Below are 23330 nucleotides of genomic sequence, written 5' to 3' on the forward strand. Positions count from 1 at the left end.
TTTTTTGTATGTATTTCTAATACAACAACCATTGCTTTGTTTTGCTTTTGTTGCTGTGCGCCGATTTCTGTTGTATACATAGAAAAAGAAGCAGCAGTATTGATCGTTTCTGCTATGCCATTTTGTAACATGTAAAAGGGCTCTTTGTATTATGACCTATACAGATGTTATTGTTTTAGATTGCTTAGTATCCTTGGTTATAAAAGGCTGAGAAAACAGGCTGCCTATGCAGAAAACAAAATCTGAATTCTGGTGCAAGTCACATTTTTGTATATTTCAGACATAACGTATTCAGCTTTTACTGGTGCAGCTAATAATTAGACTTATAAGCTCACCAACCAGCTTGTTCCTGCACATTTACATGTAGGCTTTAAGCAAATCGTACAATCACAGTAGCCTTATTTCATGACGATAATTCAGCGTTACGGTCACATCTTATACTTTACTGAAATCCTCCAGCGGGTTATGAGAAATTTTGTTTTAAAACATATGTTTGGCTCCATAAACATGTCTGCACATATATGCTCGTTGCCTTAGGCGAGATAGCGTCCTGCGCTCAATAACTGACACAAAATGGCGAAACGGAAGGGGACTGACTCCTCGCCTTAGCTCATCAGTGACAGAGCGATCACAAAGCAGGATCGGAGAGGCAAAAGCACTCTGGCCCCTTCCGCACTCAAAAGGTTAAATGGCCAAACAAACATCAAGATCAGCAGAAAAGCTGTTACGTGGGTGGGTCTTGTCACAGTGCCTCTCCTTTTATAACTTGCTGCTTCAATTGTATAGCATAAACATCTTGATCTGATCCCCTTGTAACCTGCTATAGTTGCGACCTGTACCCTCTGCTGCAGTGCTATGACAGGTACAGCACGTACTGTAAGCTTCTTATCCAATAAGATGCTGTTTCTGACAAACTTGTGGCTAAAATAGCCACACGTTGGCAGTGTCCTGCTGTTCTCATTTTAACCATTAATATAGCTCTGGTGCAGTACACAATCACAAACTTTTCCTTCTGGAATATGATTACATGTCATCCTCACGATCTCGTTCCATTATCCGTCTAACGGATAATCCGGTGCGTATTGATGCATTCCGCTGAACGTATTATCCGACGTTAAAACGGATTATCTGGCGCTCGCTGCTGCAGATTATCATTGGATTCGCAATCGGACGTTTTGCTATTTGCCGGCGGTTTGTGCCACGAATTCCGTTGGATAACCGAGAACTGCCTTTAATTCAATGGACATTCAGCTTTAATTGTAGCTCCTTCTCAGTCTTCCTCGTTCCCTCTGTAAATTCTTCCTCGCCAGCACCCAGACTCTTCCCCCATCATACTTCTGGTATTTCCCTTTCATACACTATCCTGCCCCTACTTTCGCACCCCATCCCTTCGTCACTTAATCTCTTCCTTCTCTGTCTTCCGTGCATTCTCTTTGTACATCTGTTTTGCCAAATGAAAGAGCACCACCAACTTGTGTCCTCCCATCTGTCAGGAGGAAGACTACCGCTTTTTAATGTACACTACAATACACGGCAATATACAATATTGCACATATTGTAACATTGCATATATATTTATTTTGAGCTTTATAGAACGCGCTACTCATCAAGAACTGGGTACTAGAGCGCGTGTAGGAGCCTAGGGAGTGCACCCATCCCAGACCTACAACCGAAACCTACCAAGAACATATAGGGGAAGGACGAGGAGGACTGTAAGAAATCCAATTCAGTGATATTATATTGTAATGTGTGAATCCGGTATCAAGACAAAATGCCAAAGTATACAGTATATTTGCAACGGTTCTTTCCATGCATATTATATCGCTAATGTTCTTAATTGGTATTTTCTGATACGGGTATGTGATGTCTTTCATTGCCTGTTTGGAATCAGCATTTACTTTGTCAAAATGCAGTTTAAAAGTCAAATGCTACTTGCTTTTAAGATTTTCAACCAAAAACTAATACTGTGGGGATAGGATACAAAACCGTGGTAAATGCATCAAATAAACATTGGGAGAGAGCTTAGTCTTTGGAGGTATGATGGAAGTCTTTTAATGTTAAGAGTACTTATTAAGTCTTTGAATGTTAATAAGAATACATGAATGTTTCTGATTTGTTTTACCTTCGTTAAAACGGTGCTATGTTGCCTTAAACCAACATTGTACATTACATCATGACTGTATCAAGAGTCTGTCTGCAGCGCCAGAAACGGTCTGGCATGAACGTGCTGTGGGAGGGTCCATGCTTCAGATTGGACCCCCTCCCCCCCATGGCATTAATCCTCCGGCCGTGGCACAGAAGACAGGTGGGCTATAGCTCTACATTTTCTAAAGCTGTATGACTATAGACCATGGCAAATGGGTTGTATAGGTGTAGTGGTCGTGATGAAGGTAGGGACAGAAAGCACGTGGCAAATGGAGGAAGGAATAATGTAAAAATGTTGCGGTGAGCCATGCCAAAAATTCATTGTACCATAGCAAGAGAGAGTTGCCTGGGACCATCAATCGGCATTCACTCAGTATCTCAATCAATGTGGAATCACACTTCATTAAGGCGTCGGACTGGTAGTGCCAAGAAAGTGTCCGCTTTTTCCGTGGTGAGATGTACACAGCGTTTGTAAGTTTTAATATTCAGCCATATTTCCAAGGCAAAGCAGCTGGGTTCCCAGAGTTAACCAGTGACAAGAAAAGCAAGAGTTGACTTTGCTTAAGACACAAACTTTTCTTAAAGTAGGTAGGAAAAGAGAGAGGGTGGGGGCTTTGACATTTACAACCAATATGTGTTGAAGGGGGAATGTCACATTAGACTTGTTTCCTTTTTTTATTATCTCTGTGAAAAGTGCAAGTGACCAGCAAATGCCCAGTGCACTTCCATATGCAGGTGATAAAAGCAGGCGTTGGTAAATTAATCTCCCACTTACTCGGAGAGCAGGTCGTTAATTGTTCTCTCTGCTTGCTGTCGATTATAATGGGAAAATATTCATTCCCCATTCAAGACAGAGGCAAGTTGTAGCCGAAAATGTTAAAATTAGCATTTTTATTTGTTGATTTACTTAAAGGACAGCCTCTCCCAGCAATCCATCACTTTGGTGACACCCCAAATATGAATAATGTATTGTGGACTTGGTGGTTACAATGTGTAATAAGCGCCAGGGACAGAGACAGAATCTTAACTATGCTGCAAATGTAATATTTATCGACTCATAAAGTTTATTGCTTTCGAGGTTCAATAATACTGACCATAGGACATTAATATCACTTATCTTCGTTTTATTTAGGGCACTTCTGCAAAATAACTAGTCTATTTAATGCTTACTGAAAAATAATTGAAATTTACAGCATTTGAGTACTGCATGGCAGCCATTTCATTGGCAAATGGGCTTAGATTAGGGTTTGTACAGCTGGGGCACAGTGATTTCCTATTATTATTTTTTATGTTGGACAAGTCGTTTTTAATGTACTCCAAATATCTTTTAATCTGCTGGTTTTATTTGTTTGCGTACATCTGTTTTGCACCTTTTATAAACAAGTCTTAAAAGTAGATACAAATGTGCTTCTCCCAAGCCATTCTAACTTGTCCCTCGACTCTGGAAATAATATGAATTAATAGAATACTCTGGGAAACGGACCGCAGCTATCTCTGGGCGCCGGGGTAAAACATTGAGCGGCTGCCTGCTGGTCACTCACCAGGAGCCACGGGAAAATCCTTCTCCGGGCACCGGGGTAAAACATTGAGTGGCTGCCTGCTGGTCACTCACCAGGAGCCACGGGAAAATCATTCTCCGGGGACCGGGGTAAAACATTGAGTGGCTGCCTGCTGGTCACTCACCAGGAGCCATGGGAAAATCATTCTCCGGGCGCCGGGGTAAAACATTGAGTGGCTGCCTGCTGGTCACTCACCAGGAGCCACGAGAAAATCATTCTCCGGGCGCCGGGGTAAAACATTGATTGGCTGCCTGCTGGTCACTCACCAGGAGCCACGAGAAAATCATTCTCCGGGCGCCGGGGTAAAACATTGAGTGGCTGCCTGCTGGTCACTCACCAGGAGCCACGGGAAAATCATTCTCCGGGGACCGGGGTAAAACATTGAGTGGCTGCCTGCTGGTCACTCACCAGGAGCCACGGGAAAATCATTCTCCGGGCGCCGGGGTAAAACATTGAGTGGCTCCCTGCTGGTCACTCACCAGGAGCCACGGGAAAATCATTCTCCGGGCGCCGGGGTAAAACATTGAGTGGCTGCCTGCTGGTCACTCACCAGGAGCCACGGGAAAATCATTCTCCGGGTGCCGGGGTAAAACATTGAGCGGCTGCCTGCTGGTCACTCACCAGGAGCCACGGGAAAATCATTCTCCGGGTGCCGGGGTAAAACATTGTGTGGCTGCCTGCTGGTCACTCACCAGGAGCCACGGGAAAATCATTCTCCGGGGACCGGGGTAAAACATTGAGTGGCTGCCTGCTGGTCACTCACCAGGAGCCACGGGAAAATCCTTCTCCGGGCACCGGGGTAAAACATTGAGTGGCTGCCTGCTGGTCACTCACCAGGAGCCACGGGAAAATCATTCTCCGGGGACCGGGGTAAAACATTGAGTGGCTGCCTGCTGGTCACTCACCAGGAGCCACGGGAAAATCATTCTCCGGGCGCCGGGGTAAAACATTGTGTGGCTGCCTGCTGGTCACTCACCAGGAGCCACGAGAAAATCATTCTCCGGGCGCCGGGGTAAAACATTGAGTGGCTGCCTGCTGGTCACTCACCAGGAGCCACGGGAAAATCCTTCTCCGGGCACCGGGGTAAAACATTGAGTGGCTGCCTGCTGGTCACTCACCAGGAGCCACGGGAAAATCATTCTCCGGGGACCGGGGTAAAACATTGAGTGGCTGCCTGCTGGTCACTCACCAGGAGCCACGGGAAAATCATTCTCCGGGCGCCGGGGTAAAACATTGAGTGGCTGCCTGCTGGTCACTCACCAGGAGCCACGGGAAAATCATTCTCCGGGCACCGGGGTAAAACATTGAGTGGCTGCCTGCTGGTCACTCACAAGGAGCCACGGGAAAATCATTCTCCGGGCGCCGGGGTAAAACATTGTGTGGCTGCCTGCTGGTCACTCACCAGGAGCCACGAGAAAATCATTCTCCGGGCGCCGGGGTAAAACATTGAGTGGCTGCCTGCTGGTCACTCACCAGGAGCCACGGGAAAATCATTCTCCGGGGACCGGGGTAAAACATTGAGTGGCTGCCTGTTGGTCACTCACCAGGAGCCACGGGAAAATCATTCTCCGGGCACCGGGGTAAAACATTGTGTGGCTGCCTGCTGGTCACTCACCAGGAGCCACGGGAAAATGCTCCTCTTCCTGTAGCTTCAGGGATTGTATATCTGACTAGATTAATGGTATATCATTCAAAGAAAAGAAAAGGATGTACTGTAATACGTTTTGCCTCAATCACAGAAATTTCTTTAGCACACATCTGTACCCCATTCATCTTTATACATCCATTTACAGTACGTGGAGCACATCTGTTTAATCAGCATAGGACAGTGGCGATCCTTGCAGCTTTAACCAGGCATATTTAATTCCATATTTTATGTAATGATGCATATATCGTGCTTTTGGAACTCCATCTTTTCTCAATGAGTGCAATGTAACAGAATTAAAAAAATGTGTATAATAACTTTATTTCATATAGTGCTTTTCTCCCAATAGGACTCCAAGCACTTTACAATTACAGCATAGCACGCGGTATGCAGACGTAGAACATTTTACAGGCACAGTCCCTGCCCAGATGAGTTTACAATCTGTCTTTGGTGTCTGAGACACCGTTTGAGTTTGTCTTCACTCCTAAACCACTAAGCCACTCCTCCAGAACAAATACAGCAACTAGAACCAGACTATACTCTAAAGGAGAAGTGTAGCTTTATTGCAGGTTATGGTACCTTACAATGGAACATGGAACTACAGCTCAACCCGTTATAGCGCGGATCCACTTATAGCGCGGTGCAAGCGTGGCTCCCAGTTTTCGTATTTATGAATACTTTACAACACGATTATTGGTATCTTAAATACTTTATTGTACAATGCATACAATTGTACATTATTTCTAACGCGATCCGCTTATACTGTAACGCGATGTGATTCTTTGGGCCCCAAGCACAGCGTTATATGGGGGTTGAGCTGTACCTGTTGAAGACCTTTAGACCATTTACAAGTCTGTATTGTACAATAGACCAGGAGCAGCTGTACATCTGAAGACAACAGTTGAGGTCTTGAAGGCTTTTGCATTGTTAGCTACATCTACAAATAACGCAGGTTGGCCCATTTACAAGTATCACAGTCTGCAACAACCCTACAATATATTGTGAGACTTTTCACGTAGACACCACCAAGAACTACTGTCAGATCTCCAGAACATGTCACGGCTTCACTGTAAAGTTAATTAAATGATACACAGCGGCTTATTTTTTTTCAATCTCAGGTCGTCACATTGCTGACCCCTTACACAGGTTGGAAAAAAAGATACAATGCCCATCTCTGTAACGATCTTGTTTCAGTAACAGGCATGTGATCAAATGTATACTTAACCCTTTAGCTGCCAGAAGGGCCTGCCACGCATTGCAAAGTACAGCTCAACCCCCATATAACGTTGTGCTTGGGGTCCAAAGAATCACATCGCGTTACAGTGTAAGCGGATCGCGTTAGAAATAATGTACAATTGTATGCATTGTACAATAAAGTATTTAAGACACCAATAATCGTGTTGTAAAGTATTCATAAAAATGAAAGTTGGGAGCCGCGCTTGCACCGCGTTATAAGCGGATTCGCGTTGTAACGGATCGCGTTATAACGGGGTTGAGCTGTATTACTAAGCATATTATTCTAATGCATTTTCCCCACACCACTTCTTTCCGGGCAAGCATTGATGAAGAACAAATGAATCTTTGTTTTTCAGAGGACATTCTCCTGCAGAAGTGTCGACATTTCCTCGCCCCTCACAGCACTTACATTACACACACCAACCCCCGCGCATCTTTTGTACGCCCTGCACTTCAGTGGCCGTGCACAATGGCAGCTTGCTGCGTTATAGGCCTATTTTACAGCAATAAACAATGAGCGTTCTCACCTGCTCTTACTGGCAGGAAGTGACGCTGCGCTCAGAAGCAAAATGGTAGCCATTTAGTGCCCTGTATTGAACCTGTCAATTACCAGAAGGACAGGCAACACACTGCGTTGATGTACACCGCGGGCCTCTCTCTAGCAGCGAAGTGTTTTACAAATATATCAGACGTTTGTATAGCATGTTTTAGTGGGAGGGTTTTGTCACTTTTATACCCACTATTGCGTGTCTGGTTTGCAGCCACTACCAGCTTCACAATGCAGATATCGTGAGCAACCTCATACTGTCTCAAATAATGAAAGGGGGTCTTTGAGTCCCCCTCATTCTAGATCCTTTTGTCTCCGGCTTAGCTGTACCGTGTATGCTCTTTATTGCAGCAGGAAAAAGCTCTAGGGCAGGGGTTGCCAACTCCAGTCCTCAAGAGCTACCAACAGGTCAGGTTTTCAGGATATTCCTGCTTCAGCACAGATCTTCGACCTGAGCCACCTGTGCTGAACCATTGATATCCTGAAAACCTGACCTGTTAGTCTTGAGGACTGGAGTTGGCTACCCCTGCTCTAGGGAATCCACGTAATAAAGTGGATAGAAAACGTGACTCCCACTTGGTCCTACCCAGAATCCTTGTCACTTATGACACTAGAATGATGACATTGAGATGAATTGATCACTATCTCACGTTTCAGTTTACATCAACTGGGAGACGTTGCAGCCATTTATTTATTTATTTATTTATAAGATGCTTTACCAGGAAATAATGCGTTGAGTTCCCTCTCGTTTTCAAGTATGTCCTGGGCACAGAGTTATGCTAATACATGGCTGCATTAAATTAAATGGTTATACTTTCAGAGGGATACTGGCTCAGGTCCTTGGAGGGGGTTGGGAGGGTCCACATCTTCATGCCAAGGGTACTGCATTGGTGGGCCTTCTCATGTGAAGTTTCAGAGGTCTGGAACTCGCTACCGCCAGAGCTCAGGTGTATAGTGACTTTACCACTGTGTCAGGCTTGTGTAAGTCTTACCTCTTCCTTCTGGCTTTTCCTGACTAACAAAATAATTGTATATCATTTGTCTAACTAAAGTATTGCGATGGCCCCCTTACATGGAGGCGTGTTTTTTACTCAAAACATAAATGATAATGACCATTAAAGATATGACTATGGGCGTATGTAACCGTTACAGACCAGGTTAAAATTATGTTACAAGAGGTAGGATAGGCCTGCTATGTTGTTAGAAAAGGCCGTGCCCCAAGGAGCTTACAATCTATAAGAGAGGGTAAGATACAGGGCATGAGAAGGTTGGTGTGTTTCGGATTGTACCAGAGCAGCTGTAACATGAACAACTATCACCAAACAGCTGACGCCCTTTGGCTGCCACCATTTGGTCCTATACCTTACTGTATAAACCTCCCCATATTCCTTTTTCCTATCTTCCGGCATAATAAAATCACCATTTCAGCACAGCTATTATTTTGCACAGGCTACTTGAGGGAAAAAAATAAAGAGAGAGAGAGAGAGAGCTTCAAGAAGCTCATAGACCTGGCAATGTGTAGAAATGGTCTGCATCACTAAAGAATGAATTGTGTTTTTCCCCTTTCTCCCCCAAAGGAGCAATGTCTGCATTTTGAACTCCGAATTCATACATGAATTAGAGTGCCACTTAATCTCCTATTTTCTTATTTCTTTATAAATAAAGTGCTGTGTACCAACCTGTCAGGTTTCCGAACTTACCAGTATCTCTCCACACAACTCTGTGATCTATTTTCAATTTATACATAGTCTAAAACATGAAACATATAACATCACTGATGCCTCAGTTAAAGTTCTCAGTCACAGCTGGCATGAATTATTCAATGCGTTCTCTGTAATGGGTGGCATGAAATGCAATGGATGCATGGCCATGCTTGTCCTAACATCTCGGGCATACCTGCTACTTAATTAGAATAATCACCTGACATTACTTCCCCCTGAAAATTATACAAAGCAAGTTTTAGTCAACGCTTGCTAGGTTCATGTCACATTGTAAACTTGCAGCATGAGACACTTTCTGTCCCAATGATTGTTTCCGGAAGGAGTGACGTTTTTGTTGTTGATGGTGCCTTATGCAAAGCGAGATAAAGTGCTTTGCCCAAGGTCACAAGGCACGGACACTGGGGTTCAAAGCGGGTTTTGTTGGTAGTTTCCCCATCGTGGTTCTGGTCTTTATAACAAACATGGGAGTGAGGACTGACCCTGTGGTCTGTATTGGGAGTTTTGGTTCATGGCCATGACGGACGGTGTATTTGGACAACTTACTTTGACCGGTATTCATCAAGCCGTTTTGCAAAGTATCGATCCACAATCCAACGGTAAGTCCTAAGTCAATGGCAGTTACCACCAGATCAGGGTACAACGCCTCACATAGCGTCTTGATGAATCCCAGCCTTTGCCTCGGATGCATGGGGATTACGTCTCCCCTAGAAAGGGGAAAATTGCTTCACAGCATATTCAATAGCGACTCTGAATTTGGGGTATCAAAGGCACTTGGAGACAGGCAATCAGTCTCTGTATTTTTCTCCTGTGTGTACACTGGCAGTAACATACTGTATCCAAGTTCCATGTCATCTCCCACTGTTCTTAGATTGTACGGTGTAAACAGGGCAGGACCTATTTCCTAAAATATTATGTGAGGTGTGTTGCACAGTGTTAAACCCTAAATAAGGAAATACAATGACATTATTCATGGAAAAATAAAATCATTACTTTCTTGAAACTCTGCTTGAAAGTGTTTGTGGAGGTGTTACATGTGTAAGTGCTTTCAACTTCATACAGCATCTGTGTACAAAGTGAAGTGCACCCAGTTTCTTGTTTCCCTTTAATCTTTATCTGCTCCAGACATTCACGAATGTGGGTTGTTTTGTTTTTTTTCTCCCCTTTTGAAGCTAGTTTTACGGCCTTCTTGTAATTTATGATTCAAGTCACAATTAGCAAGAGGTGGCAGCTAGGCAGAGCAAAGAGCTTTTAATTAGCTAGTTATATGGTAGATCATAATCGCTTCAGTGAAATAATTAACTCTTTCCGTGCTCCCCCAGCTGTCAATATAATATTACCCTCTCAGTGCTGGGAGACGCTGTGCTGTATTGCAGGAAAGGGGAAGGATCCCGTTTTGCTCAATGCCGTCCAAACAGATTTATATGGTTTGCAAAAGGGTTGAGTACAGGGTGTCGATCTCCATAGTGATTTTACCATACCGGTTTTGCATGGGTCCGCAACATGTGGCCCCATTAGAATGTTAAATGTATGAAAGGTTGAACCTACTTGCCGGGCCGCAGTTTACAGTGGCGGCCGCCTTTAGCCTAATGCGGCCGTATCGGCGCAAGTCTGATTACCGCGGACAGATGCAGTATTTTTTTTTTTTTCGGAATATGCTCCGGTATTGTGACGCGATTGTAATATTGAATGCATGAACGTGAATGCGGTATGAACGCGGTGAAGTGCGTGGCATTCGGAAAATATCCCCCAAAAAAATCGGAGATGTTGGAGAATAAAAGGGGCCGCGACAGTGCACCCAGGATCAGATTCCGAATCGGTCACCATTTCCGGTGTGGGCTACCAAAGTGTGTGCTCCAACTACTCCCTCTGCAGCCTCCAACTGGAAATGCGACCCAATGCCGGAGGCTCACACAACCCCTCCCTGTGTCCCCCATTCAGCAGTTGTAATGTAGATATTTTGGGTTTTACATGAATAAATTACAAGTCTGTTATGTTGAGAAATGTTAGTGGAATTTTATGCATTTTCCAAGGAATCATCCGCTCACGGTCGTATCGTCTCATGTAACAGAGACCTGCCGGGGGTGCTGGGAGGAACCTCGCCATTACAGGGAGGAACCTCACCATTACAGGGAGGAACCTCACCATTACAGGGAGGAACCTCACCATTACAGGGAGGAACCTCACCATTACAAGTGCTACTCATTGTAGTTTAATAACTGATCTACCTTGTGCACTGTACGTTTTTGTTTAATAATTTAAGATATCTTTATAAAGCCGTTCAAGCTGGATGTCTAACAATAGACACGCACACGACCGGAAGAGTCAGATGGCCCTTTGTGCTGTCAGTTTCTGTGTTACTGTATTGATAAAATAAAAATGTGGGGTGGCACTTTGTAATGTAACTTCAGTAGCGGTTGAAATGGCTCTCTCTCGCTAACCCCCTGCAGTTATCTGAGTGATGGATTAAAGCAGTGCAGTGTTACTTTGCTTTCTCGGTTGTTTAATAACATACTTGATTAGATTGAGGGAAATGGCAGCTGTTTTCCTTGATGCTTCCTCCCTCCCCGGTGCTGGCTGCGGAGGAGCAGGTGGTAGGATTAAAGTTCTCCGCACTCGTGGAAACCTTCTGATTGTGTGCACAGCCTGACACACAGCTAGTTGTTATAATATCTGACTCTGCCCATCCGTTCACGCTATCTGTTTGATGAATAGAACAACATTCTCTGCTCTTAATCCCGGTTATTCCTCTTCTTTCTCCTGAATTTCATTGGTTAATCCAGGGGGGCTCAACTCAAGGCCCCCCAAAAGGTCAGGTTTTCAGGATATCCAAGATTCAGCACAGGTGGCTCACTGGAAGACTGAGCCTCTGAGTCACCTGTGCTGAAGCAGGGACTAATTGAGCCACCTGTGCTGAAGCTGGTATATCCTGAAAGCCTGACCTGTTGGGGGGCTTGAGGACTGGAATTGAGCCCCCCTGGGTTAATCTATAACATTCTCGTGTTCGATTTTCACCCACTAAGCGTGTCCCAACATCAGGTCTGTTACATATTGCAGAGGGATGAAAGCTCCCTCTTCTGGAATGAATGTAACTCACTGGCTCACATTCAGTATGCTGTGAAACAGTACTGTCCAGGCTCAGGAGAAGTCTTGAGCGGGGGGGAAAGACCATTTCACAGCACATTAAATAGGGGCAATATTACCCATTTCTAGGACAGCCTTCGACTTCAGTGGAGTCCCTCTCTCGATCAGATCAGCCTCATTAAATTGTCACCTTGTGGTGTAGATCTCTCACTTTTATTCCTGAGCCCAATGCACTGTATCTGGGGTCCTCAAGACCCGAAGTGGAAGACCGAGCCACTGATTGAGCCACCTGTGCTGAAGCTGGGATATCATTAAAACCTAACCTGTTGGGGGGGGCAGGGGGGTCTTGAGGACGAGTTGAGAACCACTGGACCATATGACCCTAGTCAGATGCCTCCACTACATACCACATAGTGTCCACTAGTCCATACCTTTTGTACTTGTTTATTCATACTGTGCTTTAATAGTGTCTATTAATTGGCACACACAAGTATACTGTACATTGGTGAATTAAAATCCTCTTGATGACTTGCTGCTTCTTTAGCAGAATAATCACTCTTGTTTGCCTGTGTGGGCTTCAATCTCACCATTCATCATTTCTCTGCATATCAAGGGGTGCTTTAAACACCTTTCATGGGCTAAGAGGATCTATAGGCCGGTCTTGTACAACTGCATACAATGCTTAACACCCACTAAGGCCGCACTTATAGTGCTGGCGACGGCGACGCGACCCATGTCGTCGCAACCCGCGAAAGTTATAATTTAACTTTCCGCGACGTCACTAGCGACGGGGTCATTGATTTACATGTGGCGACAGTCTGTAAAAAATCAAATTTAACCCGCTCTAACATTTTTTGGTCACGACATCGCGCTTACTATAAGCGCTGGCGATGGAGTCAATTGTTTTGTTTTGGAGCGACGTCGCGTCGCCGACACTATAAGCGCAGCCTAAGGCTACATCTCTCTGAAAATGGATACAACTTTGTGAATCTGAATATATATTCAAATATGCAGTGTAATTATACAATGCCTGCATGGTTATTTCTTTGGTGATATATGATCCTTATTATTATAGTTTATTTGTGAAGCGCCAACATATTACGCAGCGCAGTACAATGGGGTGCAGTTATGTATATTACATGAACCATTACATACAGGTGAGGACAAACTGATACAGAGAGGTAATGCGGGCCCTGCACCTGAGAGGTTACAGTCTAGGGAATGAGGGACAATGTGGAAACAAGAAGGTACGGTAATTACAGGATAAGGTGCGGCGCAGGTTAGAATATGGCCCAGCCTAACGGCTGGAGGAGTTAGGGAGGGAGGGGTGAGAGATGTTACATCCTTAAAATCCTGATCTATTTGCTCTGATTTGTGGATGGCCTAACATTTTTGCACTATAACATATATTGCCGTGTGTTTCTGGAGAAGGATAGACTATAATACTGTGTTGGAGGCTTCCAGCTGATTCCCAGCTCTCGCTCAGTGCCGCATTGCTGCTGCGTTCTCTCCTCCTCCGTGGTGTCTGGATCCTTGTTGGCTTTGTCCTAACGTATGAAAGCGCAGGTCCTTGGTGGGTCCTTGGTGGCTTCGCTGCGTTAGATGTGTAACACAGAGCTGAAACGCTGGGGAAATTCCTGTGAAGGTATTTGGGAGCTGGAAAGTGACTCCATGGGCATAGTTGCCACACCCAAAATCTGAATATTCCCTCTGAGAGGTCGTTGGATCAGGAGTGGCCAACTCCAGTCCTCAAGAGCTACCAACAGGTCAGGTTTTCGTCTGCTCATCCCCCCTGTCTGCTCATCCCCCCTGTCTGCTCACCCCCCCTGTCTGCTCACCCCCCCCCGTCTGCTCACCCCCCCCCGTCTGCTCATCCCCCGTCAGCTCATCCCATCCCCCCGTCTGCTCATCCCCCCCCGTCTGCTCATCCCCCCCCGTCTGCTCATCCCCCGTCAGCTCATCCCATCCCCCCGTCTGCTCATCCCCTCCCCCGTCTGCTCATCCCATCCCCCGTCTGCTCATCCCCCCGTCTGCTCATCCCCACCGTCTGCTCATCCCCACCGTCTGCTCATCCCCACCGTCTGCTCATCCCCCCCGTCTGCTCATCCCCCCCGTCTGCTCATCCCCCCCGTCTGCTCATCCCCCCCGTCTGCTCATCCCCCCCGTCTGCTCATCCCCCCCGTCTGCTCATCCCCCCCGTCTGCTCATCCCCCCCGTCTGCTCATCCCCCCCCGTCTGCTCATCCCCCCCGGCTGCTCATCCCCCCCCGTCTGCTCATCCCCCCCGTCTGCTCACTTCCCCCCCCCCCCCCGTCTGCTCACCCCCCCCCGTCTGCTCACCCCCCCCCCCCGTCTGCTCATCCCCCCCCCCCTGCTCATCCCCCCCCCTGCTCATCCCCCCCCTAGTCTGCTCATCCCCCCCCTAGTCTGCTCATCCCCCCCCCCCGTCTGCTCATCCCCCCCCCCGTCTGCTCATCCCCCCCGTCTGCTCATCCCCCCCGTCTGCTCATCCCCCCCCGTCTGCTCATCCCCCCCCGTCTGCTCATCCCCCCCCCGTCTGCTCATCCCCCCCCGTCTGCTCATCCCCCCCGTCTGCTCATCCCCCCCCCGTCTGCTCATCCCCCCCGTCTGCTCATCCCCCCCGTCTGCTCATCCCCCCCCGTCTGCTCATCCCCCCCCGTCTGCTCATCCCCCCCCGTCTGCTCATCCCCCCCCCGTCTGCTCATCCCCCCCCGTCTGCTCATCCCCCCCGTCTGCTCATCCCCCCCCCCGTCTGCTCATCCCCCCCGTCTGCTCATCCCCCCCGTCTGCTCATCCCCCCCCGTCTGCTCATCCCCCCCCGTCTGCTCATCCCCCCCCCGTCTGCTCATCCCCCCCCGTCTGCTCATCCCCCCCGTCTGCTCATCCCCCCCCCGTCTGCTCATCCCCCCCCCGTCTGCTCATCCCCCCCCGTCTGCTCATCCCCCCCGTCTGCTCATCCCCCCCCCCCCGTCTGCTCACTTCCCCCCCTGTCTGCTCACCCCCCCGTCTGCTCACCCCCCCGTCTGCTCACCCCCCCGTCTGCTCACCCCCCCGTCTGCTCACCCCCCCGTCTGCTCATCCCCCCCTAGTCTGCTCATCCCCCCCCCTAGTCTGCTCATCCCCCCCTAGTCTGCTCATCCCCCCCCTAGTCTGCTCATCCCCCCCCTAGTCTGCTCATCCCCCCCCGTCTGCTCATCCCCCCCCGTCTGCTCATCCCCCCCCCGTCTGCTCATCCCCCCCCCCGTCTGCTCATCCTCCCCCCCCGTCTGCTCATCCTCCCCCCGTCTGCTCATCCCCCCCCCGTCTGCTCATCCCCCCCCCGTCTGCTCATCCCCCCCCATCTGCTCTCCACCCCCTCGTCTGCTCTCCCCCCTCGTCTGCTCTCCCCCCTCGTCTGCTCTCCCCCCCACCCCCTGTCTGCTCTCGACCCCCCTCTCCTTACCTGCTCTCTGGCTTCGGCAACGTCGTATTGCCATTTGACCCCCTGGCGTCATGGCGAGAGTAGGTAAGGGAAGTTAGAGAGGCCTCCCCCGACATTTAATTTAAATAGTTTTAAGATAAGGGGATCTAGAGTAAGAGGTTAGGGTAGAGGGTATATGGTGTTAGGGTAGGGGCTCAGGGTAGGGGTTTTATGATAACGGCTCGGGTTAGGGTAGGGGGTTTTAGGGTAGGGGGGTTTAGGGTAGGGGTTTTAGGATAACGGCTCGGTAAAGGGTTAGGGTAGGGGGTGTTAGGGTAGGGGATTTAGGGTAAGGGTTTATGGTAGGGGGGTTTAGGGTAGGGGTTTTATGATAACGGCTCGGTAAAGGGTTAGGGTAGGGGGTGTTAGGGTAGGGGATTTAGGGTAAGGGTTTATGGTAGGGGTTTTAGGGTAGGGGTTTTAGGATAACGGCTCGGTAAAGGGTTAGGGTAGGGGATTTACGGTAAGGGTTTATGGTAGGGGTTTTAGGGTAGGGGGGTTTAGGGTAGGGGTTTTATGATAACGGCTCGGTAAAGGGTTAGGGTAGGGGGTGTTAGGGTAGGGGATTTAGGGTAAGGGTTTATGGTAGGGGTTTTAGGGTAGGGGTTTTAGGATAACGGCTCGGTAAAGGGTTAGGGTAGGGGGTGTTAGGGTAGGGGATTTACGGTAAGTGTTTATGGTAGGGGGGTTTAGGGTAGGGGTTTAGGCACTTACCTTTACTGGCAGATATTTGGTTGTGACAAAACTGCCGTGACCAAATGTCCTAGCCCAGCGCACGGCTCAGGGACCCTTTGCCAGCCCAGCGCACGGCTCAGGGACCCTTTGCCAGCACGGCTCAGGAACCCTTTGCCAGCACGGCTCAGGAACCCTTTGCCAGCACGGCTCAGGGACCCTTTGCCAGACCAGCGCACGGCTCATGGACCCTTTGCCAGACCAGAATGTGGCCTCTGTGTTTTCTGGCTTTGCTACAGGCCCACATGAAACACGCCATTGAGTATATGTGCAAATGTTTACAGAAAGTTGTGGCAGAATAACGTGCCTCTTTATAGAGAGGTGCCTGTCCAAGTCCTTTAGTTTGACTGGTGCTTGCTAACCAGCCAGGCTTAGTGTGATCCGACAGCAAAAGTTATCAGCATAACATCTGACCCATGTCACCAGTGACCAAGCACAGACTCTCACCGAGAGTCCCAGCGGCTGGAAACACATTGAGTAACCGCAGTGATGTGCAGACTGACCCCTGCCACGCAGGCGTTCTGTATCTGCCAGCCAGACACTGCACTTGTTTACTTCTTCCTTCTGATCCAGGCTGCAGCACCAAGCTCTAATTGGCTGCTCGCTCATAAAATGCAGCCACCTGTCAGATTGCTTAACCTGCATCTGAGGTTAGATAGCTGTGTGCTTTGTTGAAATGCCAGGGAGCAGAGCTGTATGCATTATAAAGGACACATTAGCAGCCATTTAAAAAAAAAATCCCCAGACAGCTGCAGCAGCAGCCAAGTCTCCGTCATTCTGTGCAGCTTGTGCTCTGAGCTTTTCAAATTAAGGAGAATTGGTGAACTTACAGTATTTTCAGTTATTTATACCGTCCTATTAGAAGTGCTAGACAGTATAGGAGGGTGGCTGTAATACTTGTTGCTGCTAAATAATTTATCCTCCTGTTCAAGCAGCGTTACAGCGTTCATCAAAATGCAGGTAACAATACTATTTGAACCGAGGAGAACTGCTCTGCTACTAACCTGTAGGGCCATGTTTACTAAGTGGGGCTAAGCTGGAAGACCCTGCTTGTCCCATGCAAATTAATGGAATGTGAGGGGCCTTTTAAGTTAGAATCACTTGGTAATTATGGTCCATCGTCTTTTGTATGTGGCAGTCTAATTGTCTATAGATGAAGCCTGACAGTTTTAAGTCTGGTCAACACCTTTATCAGGGAATGTATACACTGTAGTGTTCGCCTGCACTACAGTACATCCCCACTGGAAAAACAGGATTTGTTTCTCAGTTTCTGTAAAAGAAAATATTTTGCTGTTTGGAAGACCCAATATATCTTTTCTGGGTGGGGATTTTAATATTTAGGTGTACTTTTGGAAATGTGAAGTTTAATTTGTTGTGGTTATTTGAGTCTGTGGTGGATTGTATGTCTTATATATATATATATATATATATATATATATATATATATATATATATATATATATATATATATGAAAAAAGAAAAGAGAAAAAGCGCCCGATCCTTGTGTAAAATCAGATTGACATTTTAATAAACCATGGACAAGACAATTGCACACTTACAATTAGTCTGATTAAAATAAGCATTTTATGGGACCTGCCCATGCACCAAACGAAGACTTCACCGTCACCTCCGCTCTGTAATCTCACGATCAGTTCGAGACCCCGCAATTGAGAACGCCGTTTTCTCCAAGGTGTTTCTATAACAGACATCCGTCAGGAGCTACTCAGCAGCGTGCGTCCGCCATTACTCCCACACATGCGGTGCTGGATACCGGAAGGACTTTCCTTGTATTTCCTTGGTCTCTCTCTGGTGCCGAAGGCAGGTCAGCCACCGTAGTTTCAATGCAAACCGTCCCTACGCGTTTCTTCCGCCTTTGATCCCCTGATGAAATCCGCAAAGGCGGAAGAAACGCGTAGGGACGGTTTGCATTGAAACTACGGTGGCTGACCTGCCTTCGGCACCAGAGAGAGACCAAGGAAATACAAGGAAAGTCCTTCCGGTATCCAGCACCGCATGTGTGGGAGTAATGGCGGACGCACGCTGCTGAGTAGCTCCTGACGGATGTCTGTTATAGAAACACCTTGGAGAAAACGGCGTTCTCAATTGCGGGGTCTCGAACTGATCGTGAGATTACAGAGCGGAGGTGACGGTGAAGTCTTCGTTTGGTGCATGGGCAGGTCCCATAAAATGCTTATTTTAATCAGACTAATTGTAAGTGTTCAATTGTCTTGTCCATGGTTTATTAAAATGTCAATCTGATTTTACACAAGGATCGGGCGCTTTTTCTCTTTTCTTTTTTCTAATAGGTACTATGGGAACTTGGTGAACCCAAGAAGAAGCAGCCTGGACCTTTGTTTTATTTACTCATGGACTTCATTTGGACTTAAGTATCTATTTTTATAGTTCTATTTTTGTATTTTTATGCTATTTTTTATGTTCAACAGATTATTTTTATCTTTTATATATTTTTGCACATTTTTTCTATCATTTTTTGTTTGATTTATGTTGTTTTTTTATATATATCAATTATCAATTAGCAAATTAGGCACTAGTTGGTTCATGCAAACATCATAATCACTATTGATATTTGGTGCAACATTTTGGCACACGTCACCGGAGTGGCAGCAATTTGGATGTACTGGAAAAAGGGGCGCTGTCTTTATAACTGTCCCATATATATATATATATATAGAGATAGAGATAGAGATAGATTTTGGATGTTAGAAGGTAAAACCCTCCGCCATCACACCGATAGCCTACTGAGAAAAAAATTAAGAGAATCATAAACTGGAAGAAAATAAATCTTTCCAAATGGAGGTGGTCGAATTCGCCGCTGGCTGGTACCGCTGCGTAATGTGACCCGATACACTGAGGAGATGCATCTGTTGTACTGTTAATCGCTGATTCACAGGCTGTACACGCGCTGTGCGCTTCAGCCAGTGTTACTTCACTTGGTGGGCGAGACAAGTTTGCAGTGCTCCACATCGCCATTCTTTAAGGGCTTCACGGATTTATTCTATAACAACTCCAGTCCTCAAGGGCCACCAACAGGTCAGGTTTTCAGGCTATCCCTGCTTCAGCACAAGTGGTTCAATCAGTGACTGAGCCACTGATTGAGTCGAAGCTCCGTTGAAGGCAGCAATGTAGCTCTTCAACACAGGTGGCTCAATCAGTAGCTCAGTCTTTGACTGCTGAAGCAACGATATCCTTAAAACCTGATCTGTTGGTGACCCTTGAGGACAGGCGTTGACCACCCCTGATCTAGAAATATACAGTTGCATGACTTGAACGTAGAGCATAGCTGGAGTAGACGGAGATGAAGCAAACTCTCATTATTTGTGGACCAGCAGGTGAATTTGGTGCACAAAGCCTAGATGTATAGCTATGGGACTCCTGTGACATGGTCACTATATCATCCCAAAGCACATCTCCATCATTCTGCCTTGTGGGAACATCTTGTGGGCTACTGCATGCCAGCAGGTACAATAACATCTTCCACCTCTGTATGAGGAAGCTAAATGTTAGTTGACTAATAGCTCCGTCTGTTGCAGAGTCTTGTGAGGTCTTGAAAGTGTATGTGCAATGACATTTATGAAAGACTGATTTTCCATGTAACAGGGGTAAGCCTGTTACCAGCAGATAAAACTGTTGGGTGTTGGCCAGGTAATGGTTAATCGCTGTCTGGAGGAAGGCAGGACTATTAACGAGCCCACCTGAGTATATCAATGGTTTAAAAGGCAGGTAAGGGAAGTGTACTGTACGTGCCCTTGCTACTGCACCGACACACTTTATTCGAGCAAATACCTGGTATGTACCTGGCAGATACCTGGAATGCGCCGCTCCTCACCTCTGACAAGCCCCGTTGCGTTTGCCTTCCCAGCCTGGGTTCATGCCTGGCTGACGGGCGGCTGATCTGTTAAATGATAATGATTAGGATTTAATAGGCTGCAATGCTTCGCGTGTCTACCAGATGGCATAAATTCATGAATTGTAATGCAGTATATATATATATACTGTGCAGTATTGCAGCCAGAGGGAATAAAATGCTTCAATCCCTGCCTGGAAAATAACCCAATATACTCGGGCAGAAAACAGTCACAAACCTCAATACACCCGGGTATACCCGAATTCGTGGGACTAGCCGAGCTCGAATAAAGTGTGTCGCCAGTGTATATAGGGTCACCAGGGCGCCCAGAACGCATGTACTGTACGTGCCCTTGCTACATAAGGACACCAGGAGATGCCAACCGTCTACGAGAGTCTTGACACAGGGACTTTGATCACAGCAAGCCTGGACTTTATGCTTCTGGACTCTGGCCTCAGAAAGCCTGTGTACAACAAAAAACAGACACATATGCCCAAAGCTACTTCCAATGTGACAAAAATACACAGTGCAATACCTATATATTCTCTTGATCCAATGTGATCATTCTTCCTGTAATTATACAGGTTAATAAGAATTTTAACTCGGGGAGTGTTAGGACCTGATACAGTCATGCCTTGAAAGTGGCAGCAGGCTTAAGATGCTTTGGCCAAAGCGTTAAACTAAATTACCCTTTTTCAAGAGAATATATAGGTATTGCACAGTTTTGGGCATCTTTGTCTGTTTTTGTTGTTTTATACATTTATTCACGCCCACTAGCACTCCTTTTGACACTTATATACATATGTATATTATGTGGTAATGGTAGGGGCTTCTCAGAGCTTGTTGGGTATCGGTGTGCTTAGAAAGACTGTGATTTATCTTGCTGGACTTCGGCCAAGGATGGGTATCCTACTGTGGTCTGTGTGCTGTGACAGCACCATACTTGTGAGTGGGAACCTTTCCCTTTTGATTTTTAACTGTGTAAATAAAATAATCTGCAGCATTGTAGCTGTGTGCGCTCTTCTAACCCTATACAGAACTCTTCTTAAATAGATAGCACTCCTCACAAGTGAATAGTTCCCCATAATAGTTTTCTCCTGCCTTCTTATCTTTGCTAAATTATTGTGTTGATTTGTTGAATATAAGATACGGTCTTGAGCGTGTGTGTGTTGCTTCCCCCCCCCCCCCCTGCACCATGCTCTCTCCCTCTACATCATATAACTATCCTACCCCACACACACACCACAGTTTTATTTAATAATAAATATAAGACCTCCCTTGCTGGGGTAATTCTGCCATTTATTACCTTACCAATCTAAATTTGTGTGTGTGTGTCTCAGTCACACATCCCGGCTGCCTAATATTTGACCTTTTTGGTGCCTGTGCTGCAGCGCTTACTGGACATGTTGGTCAAAGCCGCGACCAACAAACCACGCTCCCCATCATGCTTTTGCTAGTGCCATCACCAACAAGTTACGGTGGTCGGTGAACACGACACCACTTAGCCTGTCGTGCAGGGGGGAGGTGGATCGGAGAGCATGTAAGAGCGATGAGCATGGGGTGGGTGGGGGAGCAAGGCGTAGAGCTCGGGTACTCATCCCTCTGGCACACTCAGTATGGAGAGTAGAGGTGGGCTAAGTTCTGTGCTGAAACTCTACAATTGCTTTGTTCACTAATGCTCTGATATTATCTTTAAGGTACGAGACCTCACTCATCGACATGCTGGAAGCGATAAGTCCCATCTCTAACCAAAGACAGCCACTGCAGTACAGAGAGACGTATGACCTCCGCATCCTGAGCCCAGCGCCCAGGAGCCACCACAGGTCTTCCAGGCGGCCCGTGACACCAGCTTCAAGAGGGCGGCCACCCGCTGAGGATCCGGAAGAGAGCCGCATGCTGGATGAAATCTTCTTCATTTGCTGATCATCTTTGTACAGTTCCTACCTCTCCAATGCCAGAGGGACCTGAGACGCATGATATAACTTTGTAACAGAGGATTAATACTGAACTTTAATGCAGGGTATTTATCGTACAGCTTTGCTATGCACAGTATTTATTGTATAGTTTTGCTATATAGAGCAAGTACAGCTTTGCACTGCAGGGCTAATACTGTACAGCTTTGCACTGCAGGGCTAATACTGTACAGCTTTGCACTGCAGGGCTAATACTGTACAGCTTTGCACTGCAGGGCTAATACTGTACAGCTTTGCACTGCAGGGCTAATACTGTACAGCTTTGCACTGCAGGGCTAATACTGTACAGCTTTGCACTGCAGGGCTAATACTGTAGAGCTTTGCAATGCAGGGCTAACACTACAGCTTTGCACTGCAGGGCTAATACTGTACAGCTTTGCACTGCAGGGCTAATACTGTAGAGCTTTGCAATGCAGGGCTAACACTACAGCTTTGCACTGCAGGGCTAATACTGTACAGCTTTGCACTGCAGGGCTAATACTGTACAGCTTTGCAATGCAGGGCTAATACTGTACAGCTTTGCACTGCAGGGCTAATACTGTACAGCTTTGCAATGCAGGGCTAATACTGTACAGCTTTGCAATGCAGGGCTAACACTGTACAGCTTTGCAATGCAGGGCTAATACTGTACAGCTTTGCACTGCAGGGTTAATACTGTACAGCTTTGCAATGCAGGGCTAATACTGTACAGCTTTGCAATGCAGGGCTAATACTGTACAGCTTTGCAATGCAGGGCTAACACTGTACAGCTTTGCACCGCAGGGCTAACACTGTACAGTTTTGCAATGCAGGTATATAACACTGTACAGTTTTGCAATGCAGGTATATAACATCGCTTTGCTGGGTTATGATGTGTGTCAGATCTCTGGCATTGGATGGGTTAATGGAGAATTTATTTGAGAATCTGTCGTGTGTGTATATATATATATATATTTTAATTCCCTGCAGTGAGTTTGTTTACACTTTCATGTCACTAATGGTATTAACTTATTGCATTGGAAGCCGTGTTTTTCTTCTTTGCTCAGTATTGCAGCTTCCGATATAAATTGCACAATCAGGTTACAAGCAAGATTTCCCAGCTATGCCTTAATGCCCAAGTCCCACAGATCCTTACATATGTGAGAGAGCACTCGCCCAACTAACACGCTCCCACACATTTCTTATGGGTTGTTCGATAATTTGATAGTTTTTCAATATAAGGCCAGATAGCTTCACTCTGAGCCGCAATAACCAGTAATAAGGGGTAAGTAATAGCTACCCTCGATTGATGGACAGATTGCTGCGGCAAGAATAAAGGGGTGATTTTATAAAGTGATATTACAAAGAAGTCCAGTTAACCCCTTCA

At 46.7% G+C, this 23330-nt stretch overlaps 1 protein-coding gene across 2 annotated transcripts in view; it reads left to right on the forward strand.

The window, feature by feature from the left end:
* LOC142485534 (protein hinderin-like) overlaps positions 1 to 23330 on the forward strand; it is a 236923-nt gene that overhangs the window by 152582 nt on the left and 61011 nt on the right. Inside the window, exon 11 of one of the 2 annotated variants that reach the window (XM_075584468.1) lies at positions 21710 to 22128. The exons of the other annotated variant lie outside the window; for it this stretch is intronic. Coding sequence (XP_075440583.1) covers positions 21710 to 21935 — 226 coding nt within the window. The 3' untranslated portion in view covers positions 21936 to 22128. Of the gene's footprint in view, positions 1 to 21709; positions 22129 to 23330 lie in introns of those variants that run through there. 2 annotated transcript variants of the gene reach the window in all.

The sequence above is a fragment of the Ascaphus truei genome, chromosome 1 (assembly GCF_040206685.1).
Source record: "Ascaphus truei isolate aAscTru1 chromosome 1, aAscTru1.hap1, whole genome shotgun sequence".
Taxonomy (NCBI): Eukaryota; Metazoa; Chordata; class Amphibia; order Anura; family Ascaphidae; genus Ascaphus; species Ascaphus truei.